We start from the raw sequence: 8,896 nt of genomic DNA, 5'->3' as shown, positions 1-8,896 counted from the left end.
GTTGACTTTTCGCAAGTTAACTTTCATTTCATATTGACGATAAGTCAGCTATAAGTCAAATTATAGTCAACTATAAGTCGACGATGTCTGACTTTAAGTCAGCTTTTATAAGTCAACATATAGTCGACTTGTAAATGTCAATTATAAGTTGACTTCTATAAGTCGACCTCAAGCCGCCTTCGTAAAGTATAATTTTTAGTTCTTTATTTTTAATGTAATGAAATAAATTAAAAAATAATATTAATTTTGACCTAATTTTAGTATATTTAACCTAAATACAATATTAAACTTCCATAAACAAAATACATAAAAAAGACATAAAAATACAGTATAATTATTGAGTAAATAATTCTTATAAATTAGAGGCATTGGAGTTGTTGTTCTCGTATCTTTTTCTATCGCTTGATCGCCGCAACCATTCTTGCATCAACTGTTCCACTGAGCTTTGAGTACTACCTTTCATGCATTTTAATATAGTATCTGTAAATATAAAAGTAAATTTTATATTGGAAATACAGTCTTTTAATAATATTATTTTAACACTGAAAATATCGATCGGAGATTTTCTAGCAATTTAAAAGTGCTCATATGTCTTAGTACAATTAGTAGATTAAGTGCTAGTTTATTTACTTGTTGTAATAATATAATTATACGGATTAATATTGGTGTAGGTTGTTCTCATCTATACATATAATATTAGTAATATATAATGATAACATAAAAGGCCGATTGTAAATATATCTGTTTATTTGAAGTCAGTAGCACACATCACTCCTTCACGAAATAGATAAATATAGAAAATTCATCAAGACAGTAGAGCAATCAACCTTAAAAAACTTAATTAATGAGAATGAGAATAGATAAAGGATAAAGGAAATACCACTAATGATTTGACAGGACTTGGATTTTTTAAAGCAGGTGCGATTTTTTTGACCAGCCCATGTTAATAGGGTGCCAAGCTCATTGGAAAACAATAGCTTCATAGCTTTTCTTGTGGCTATTTTTTCATTCGCTCCACCACTTTTAGAAATAAGATTTTCCTATAATTGTAGAAGGGAAAGGAGAATACAAGTGAATATCGTAAAAATGATATAACCCAGTTATATATATATATATATATAGGCTATTATTTACAGTCAGATCTTATAAATAACACCATCTCAAGCATTGGTTATCCTTTTCTATCAGAAGAAATGGAACAATAAATTCTTAAGTCTGCCTTATTAATAAAATGTGACTATAAATACCTCTCATAGAGACTAAGTTTATCTACTTTTAGCTGAGAATTAATTTACTATCATGCATCTATACAAGCAGAAAGATAACACTATTATGTGATTACTTTACCTACCAAATGATATTTAGCCAAACTATCCTCTTCTAGTAGTTTTTCAAAATTAGTGAAGTCTAATAGAGTGTTCAAAGGCAATTTCGATAATATGCTATTGCCAGCTGTTTCTTCTACATTTGCTCCTCTTACTGAATTTTTTTCCAACAGTAATGACTTGATATCATGTAGCATTCTATATAATTTTTTATATTGTTTTTCATTCTCACTTCTACAAATAGCTGCAATAAAATGAAAGGTATTAATAACTTCAAATAACTATTGAAAGTAGAAGTATTATTATAATGCTTACAACAACAATTGTTATGAGTGTTCACAATTTGCGTCACCTGATGCTGCACCGAAGAAACAACATTTTCCGCTTGTCTTGAGCACCCTTTAATAGTATAATATATCAGTAATTACATTACATTATAGCAATGTTAAACATTTGATTATTTTACCTATTTCATTTATATTGTTATCAGCGTAGTCCGTAACTAGTTCTGTGTGCGAATAATTAGACGCTTTGGAATTAAATTTGTCAATATTATAGTTAGCAGCAGGTAGATTTACTGGCAATTGTTCTCTGTTATCAGAGGAAGGAGACTGATGAATTGTGGAAGTAGTGGCGGAAGGGTTATGTGACTGCAAGTGATGTTTCTTTGTATTATTATCTGCAGGAAATAAATAAAGATTTATAACATTAAAAATATATTTAATATTAGTGACTAATAGAAATCATGTTCACATTTTGTCAGTTATTTAAACAACAAATATACTATAAAATAACTGATTGATTTATGAAGTATAAATATCAATTTATATGTTCTCTGTACCTTGGAAATCTGACACATACGTCACCTTAGGCAAGTTTATTATGTTATCTTTGGCATTTTCATTATTATAATTCTTCATTAAATTAACTGGAAATAATTTTCACAATTAAGAAAAGTTCAATTAAAACTATGTACCATTTATATTTACCTTTCCTTTTCTTAAAATCGGGCTCTAAAATTTCATGTGGAGAATCAACATCAGCTGAGAAATTGAAAAATATCTTATTAGATTACATGAGGAATTATAATAATCTATTATAGCAGCTTACAGGCATTAGAATCGTCACTGAAGAATATTTCTTTACATTTGCCAAATAAAGTTTTTTTTATAGTATCCGTGTCTGCTTCCGATGATAAAGCTTGTGATTTTATTTCCAATTTTTTGGCTTCCTTATAACTATCTGGTAAAGAAAAATGTTGAATTACTGTGTTTCACTTGTATAAATTTTTATAAACAGTGTTAATTTGAATCATTCCCATTTCAATTAACTTCACCCTGGTACTTTTCTCACTCCTCTGGTAGGCCTACTGCATACCCGACAGATCGAGGTAAAGCAAGTATGAGAGTGAAATTAGTTCAAATGAGAGAATGAATCAATTTGGCTCACCGTATAGAACGTTTTTATTAATTAATAAATATGTCTCACCTACAGGACCCAATGATTGGCTATACGGATAAATTCCCCAATTTTCGTTTGGCTCAATAGCTTTTTTTATTGCTTGTGAGGCGTTAACATTCTTTGGTGGCCACCAGTAGCTTGAATTATTTTTCAATATCCAGCTTTCTGGGATAGTAGCTACACAATTTTGTCCAATGACCACGCACCATGCCTAATGAACATATTTTTGGTATTAATAGCTATTATATAAAATATATATCATTTTAGATGCTTTTACAAATTAATCGCTTATTTATAAAAGGATTAAAAGCTCATGAGTTGGCACAAATATCTTAAAATACATGCATGTATGCTTTCTTGGGTAACAATTATGAAAACATATTTTCAGTACTCTTAGCAAATATAGACCATTATTAGAAAAAAAAAAATTATCTTTTAAAGTACATATATGTATAGATGCATATAAGTAACTTTGTAAAATGATATTAAAAAACTCCATAAATTAATGGCAAAACAATTATTTGAAAGCAGTATAATATATTTACTACTACAAAAACTTAAAGATATAAAAAAAACTATATATTATTAATAATATTTATACACAAATACAATTTCATGCATTGGCTACATAGTTCATCACGATCTCCATAATTTTTTTTAATTCTTCAATAAGCGATTAAAATGTAAATTTTAAAACATTCAACTGGTTGATAAGTTATGCCTAATATAACAAACAAATTTTATAAGATATAGAAACTACATAACTTAAAATTTTTGAATTAATCATTATGTGCTAGTAAAGGAATAACAATATATTCTGAATCACAATCAGTATCAATTTGAAATCCTTTTGTTTTAATTAATGAAACTGGCCACATTTGAAGATCGGAGATTCCTTTAACAATATATATACCTACAGCACCAGAATTAAGAGGATAATTAGGTAAGTTAGATAAATGCAGAAATTTACGACCAAGTATGACAGGTGTTCTTTGATGATATGCAATATATGAAATAGACACAATGCATGTAATATTATTTTCCTGTATATAACAACAGTTATTATATAATTTAGTGGTTAAAGTAAACGAAGGGAATCGGATTCTTGCATGTGCATCGTAGCAGTCAAATGGCAACATTAATGTTATAGGTTTCTCAAGCTGAGGAATAGACCAAACAGGCCTACTAGAAACTAAGAGAGATTGTTCATGTAATCTATTATAAAGCTGTTGGAGGGGCTTCTCATATTTCCTGAGCAACTTTTTTAAGCTAAACAAATGATTCTCAAATGGAAAAGCACTAAAATTATCTAATGGTCCTAGTTGTCTAGCATCTTGTGCTAGGTGTATCAAGTTATGCACGTTAAATGTTAGTGTCTCAGGTCCATATAAAATGCTCATATTTTTAACAAAATATTCTAATAGATTTTGAGAGTATGTATTATTTTTAAGATAATCTCTTTCGCAACATAATATTCTAATGGCACAATTTAATGAATTAAAATGAAGAAGTTTAGAATCCGGTAAAATAGTATTTAAAACAACAGGACCTAGATAAAGCAAAAAAGTACGATACTGTGTAGCTTTCCATCTAAGAAAGTCGTCTAAATGAAAAAATTTGCGTGCAAATTCTAAAGGAATACATTTAGACACAACTTTCAATTTATCAGCTAACGCTTTAACATAAACTTTAGCTACTCTTGAAGATTTTGATCGACTGATCCACAATGTTAGCAACTGCTTAGTTACACCTAGACACGTGTTATGCATATAATCTATTGGGAAACTGGTAACCATGGGAACTGAAAGTGATTCAAAGGGAGAACAAATTCCTTCAAGATGATGTTGAGGTTGAGATCTGTTAATGAAATCGGCATCAGTACGCAGGCTCTCATTAATATCTGGAAATGTCATTCGTCCATTTATTCGTTTGCCAACCACAGTGCATTTTGGGCAAGCATAGTACCCATTATGCGATTTCGTACAAGTTACGTATGCTTTAGCTGGCGAATCACAAATAATAGATCGAATTTTAATCTGCCATTGTTTCCCATTAAAATTAAAACCATTAATTTGCAAATGTAAAAATTCTTTAATGAATGAATTCAAATATTCTGAAAGACTAGGTTTCTGATATCCATGATAAATTCCAATAACAAATGGCCTTAAAGAAGAATTTACCACTTTACCTAAGATTGGCCACAATTGACTTTTTGGAGCATTAGAAATTTCTGTCCCGTCCACATTCAAATCTAACTCTACAGTCTCATCATGAAAATCATTAGGAAATTGCAGAACAAGAAATTCTAATACCTTTACTAAACCATAGTGTAGATAATGTCCATGCGGAATCTCTATAATACTATGTGCTTGAGGTTTAGGTGTATTCAATAAAGTCCTTGCATCAGATGGAAGATCATCATGACCATGAACTTTAAGAAGTTTTAATAAAGCTGATAAAGCGTTTTGCTTAATTTGAAAATCAGTCGACCAGGTTCGCAATTCTTCTTTTAAACATGCCTTATCAAGCTGATTAAATAATAATTTATCGCTATTATCATATATTCCCGATGAAGAAGAACTAACTGAGAGATCGTCCGATAAACATTCATCAGAAAAAGAAAAATTCATTTCAGAAGTATCATCTACAATAACTGGTGATGCGTTGTATACATCATTCGAAGAATGAGTAACATCAGAACTGTTGTGTATCATAAAACTCATTGCATTATTTGAAGAAGTTGCTACTATATTAATTTCCGAAGACGAAACATCTTCAAATGAATTTACATTAGAGCGGAGATATGAAGCCAAAGAAAGTCTATCTTGTTGACGCTTAGATAATTCGGAAAATTTTTTCATTTTGAAAGATAATGTTAAAAATAATTCGTTTACTAGCACAAATAATGTTATCCTTATGCGTTAAACCTTAAAAGTGTATACGAGTTATACTTAAAATTTGAATAAAAATATATAAAATAACCATTTTATTCTGCGAGATTATTCTTCCAATATTCTAATATTGATTTGGCTTCGGCTGAACATGCAAAAAATCTGTAAATGGCAATATATATAGAAATGACTATAAAGTGGTAATATCAACTTTTAATAAAATAAAAAACAAAGTGAACTTATATTATATATATTTAAAAATAGTAAAAGATAATAATTAATTACCTTACATTGAAGTGAAGGATTTTTGTGAAGATTTCAAAGTTGTTGTTACTTAATACGTATAGAAGCATCCAAAATTTTAATAAACTATCCCTTCTAGTTTCTTATCAAATTTATGTAAGTCTTAACAATTTGTTTAATATCCCATACAGATTTATCTGAAAGCAGAACAGTATCACACCAAACTGATTCAGAAATTATTAAGCAACTGTATTTGCAATGTCAATGTTTTTTTTTAATATTTATTAGATTAAAATTATTATATGTATGATTGTTTCTATTTTGAGTTAGAAAATGAATAACTATGATAATTATATATTTACCTGACAGTTATGCAGCTAATTTATATTATAATAGTGAAGATATAGCTTTATACTCCGTTGAAAACAAAGTTAAATTCAGTCTTCTGCAAACTTAAAGTGGACCTTAAAAAAGATATTAGTCTCCTTCAAATATCTAAAAGTATAGAGTAGCATATATATAATGGTTGTTAAAAATATATTAATTGATTGCAATAGATTTGGTGGAAACTATACATATATATCCTTTATATCTAATTGTTTCTCCTTCGACTTAGAAAAAGTAATAAAAAATTGTAATTAGTTACCTGTACACTGAACTGAAGAATTTACATATAATATGACGTCAAACTTATTATACACTGATTAATTGAATGATAGCATCTCTATATTTTGCTATAATCCTTTCAGATTTTTCCTCAACTATGATATAAGCCTTTGAAAATTCTTCAATTTTCCACACAGACCTATTAAAAAGTATAACAACGTATGAATAGAATGTATGTATACAAAATAGTAATATTTGCCTTTATGTTAATTGTTACTAAGCTTACTTTGAAAGGTGATAAAGAGATAATAATTATTTACCTGCGGATGATTATAATATAAAATACATGTAACATAAAATCTTTACGTATAGAAACTACAATATAATGAGTTTCATCGAACAAATTTAAATTATTCATATATATCAGTATCCTTGTCTACGAAATGTATTGTTTCACCATCTCTTTTATAGTTCATAATATAAAAACAGAACAACATAAATGAAAATTTACCTTTCAAAATGATCTTATATAGTCACTGATCTAACATATATATGTTAATTCAGTACAATAATATTAAACAACATGTGCAGGGGCAGTTACTTAAAAAGCTCTAAAACATAGATTGAAGACAGATTCTTTACTATATTTATATTTAGGGAAGTTTTATGTTAAATGTTTCAAATCATTAATATTATTAGTTTGGAAATAAACATTTTTTATGTGTATGCATACTTTAGGGTCTTTTAAGTTATATACTGGCCCTATGTGTTTGCTTCTATACGTATAATCATATTTTATTGCAGTTATTTTATAAATTAGAAAAATATTAAACGACAGATATGATTAAGACATTATAAAAAACATTTATGAAAAGGAATTAAGGTTACTCAAAAATGACTTTTTATTTAACAAAATATATATAGAAATTTTCAATCTTACCGTATACAATAGTTGCAAGAAACGCAAATTTATCATGCATATAAATGGGCGAGACAAATAATCAATATATACATGTATTAAAATATTGATATGACTTTACCGGTGGGCATAAGGGATACACGGGACACATGACATATATATACATATATATATATGAACTGCAACTCTGACGCAACTTCAAGACCAACCTTCATAATTTTAGGCTGATTCGGCCAACTGCTGCATACATGCGGTGTATCGAAATATAGAAAAATATTTTCAAATGCACCGCTATACAAAAAAATTCAGCTTTTAACTCCAATTTGAAGTCGACTTGAGGATTACTAAAAAATGTTGACTTATAATTGACAATTTGAAGTCGACTTAACGATGGTTAAGAAAAGTTGACTTATAGCCGACAATTTCAAGTTGACTTCGGAATGACTAAGAAAAGTCGACTTCCAGTCGACTTTTAGTCAAATGTGCTGTTAGGGTAAGTTTTTAAAAGTATAAAAAATTTATTATACCTGTTTTTTTCGATAATCCAGAAAAGTCATTAAAAATTTTATAACTTCACTATAACTGGTTAACATTTTCCAACAAATTAAAACTCTTTAACAATTTATACTAACACTCGTTTGATTAAAAATCCGCGCTGCCAGACTGACATTTCTGCACTTTTCACACTCTCACAAGACTCACAGATAGGTCCAGTGGTATAGACTCACCAAAAAATCACCCAGTGGCGTAGAATTATTTTAGACAAAGACGCAGATAGAAATCTATGAGTTAGAGAGAGAAGAGCAATGGCGACGTCCTAGATAGGAAAATAAGAAACGAAGGCCTGGAGAAACCACGTTGAACGCGGTATAAGGCTCTCTCTTTCTCTTTAAGGCATTTAAACAAGGATAGCCTATCATACACATCCTATACTCTTTCCAGTCACTCAGCAAGGTTGCCAAGTCCGCCATCTTGAATAGTACTACGCTCTATAGTAAGTGAATTTTGATATAAGGAATGCAGACTGCACAAAGTATACTGCCAGCGGAAATACGTCAGTAGCCATCTTAAATACAGAACGTAATATATCAAAAATTATATATATTATATTCACAGCCTGTCACCGTGAACGGCGTGAACGAAGACAAATGTTTTTTATACGGAAAAATAAAGTGTAATAAAGAAATAAGGAGTAGTGACAGCTTTGATCTATCTGACAGCTGATGTACTTATGGTATAAGTGAATAAATAAAATAAAAATGCTTTTCCTAAATTGATTTTTAATTTTGATAAAATGGTCAAATGTAGCCATTAATTAATTAGATTTGGTAATAAATACAACAAATGCGTTTTATTATAACAAATGAGTTGAGGTAAAATAAACTCAATGTTTTTATATTAATCTGTTAATAAATGCATTTTTTTATTTATTATAGAGTCCAATAAATTAA

General features: G+C 28.9%; 1 protein-coding gene across 5 annotated transcripts; it reads right to left on the bottom strand.

Annotated features, from left to right (window-relative positions):
- Positions 1-240: 240 nt before the first annotated feature.
- On the bottom strand, positions 241-7,920 carry LOC136777984 (uncharacterized). 5 transcript variants are annotated; one of them, XM_066734572.1, is made up of 14 exons: positions 7,655-7,920; positions 6,567-6,725; positions 6,283-6,415; positions 5,963-6,117; positions 5,769-5,839; positions 2,814-2,997; positions 2,436-2,567; positions 2,315-2,368; positions 2,167-2,253; positions 1,792-2,004; positions 1,641-1,724; positions 1,352-1,569; positions 881-1,040; positions 241-480 (listed from the first exon to the last, which is right to left on the bottom strand). In XM_066734572.1, exons 5-14 carry the CDS (start codon positions 5,769-5,771, stop codon positions 353-355), a joined length of 1,263 nt encoding a protein of 420 aa, XP_066590669.1. In that variant the 5' UTR covers positions 5,772-5,839; positions 5,963-6,117; positions 6,283-6,415; positions 6,567-6,725; positions 7,655-7,920; the 3' UTR covers positions 241-352. The 5 variants fall into 5 exon arrangements, with proteins under 5 accessions (XP_066590669.1, XP_066590668.1, XP_066590667.1 ...); XM_066734571.1 differs by lacking the exon at positions 7,655-7,920 and adding an exon at positions 7,038-7,632; XM_066734570.1 differs by lacking the exon at positions 7,655-7,920 and adding an exon at positions 7,467-7,632.
- Positions 7,921-8,896: the final 976 nt, after the last annotated feature.

This window comes from Prorops nasuta, unplaced genomic scaffold (genome assembly GCF_024137725.1).
Source record: "Prorops nasuta isolate Cenicafe-Biocafe unplaced genomic scaffold, Cenicafe_Pnas_1.2 PNAS00013, whole genome shotgun sequence".
Classification (NCBI taxonomy): Eukaryota; Metazoa; Arthropoda; class Insecta; order Hymenoptera; family Bethylidae; genus Prorops; species Prorops nasuta.
The sequence above is the reverse complement of the archived record's forward strand: the minus strand, read 5'-3'. Positions and strand labels throughout refer to the sequence as shown.

Bases quoted from the DNA above. Each gene is read 5' to 3' on its own strand.
- LOC136777984 (XM_066734572.1), bottom strand. The intron at 2,369-2,435 runs GTAAGCTGCTAT...TCAATTTCTCAG, and splicing joins CAGTGACGATTCTAATGCCT to CTGATGTTGATTCTCCACAT. The intron at 481-880 runs GTATTTCCTTTA...TTATATTTACAG, and splicing joins GTCCTGTCAAATCATTAGTG to ATACTATATTAAAATGCATG.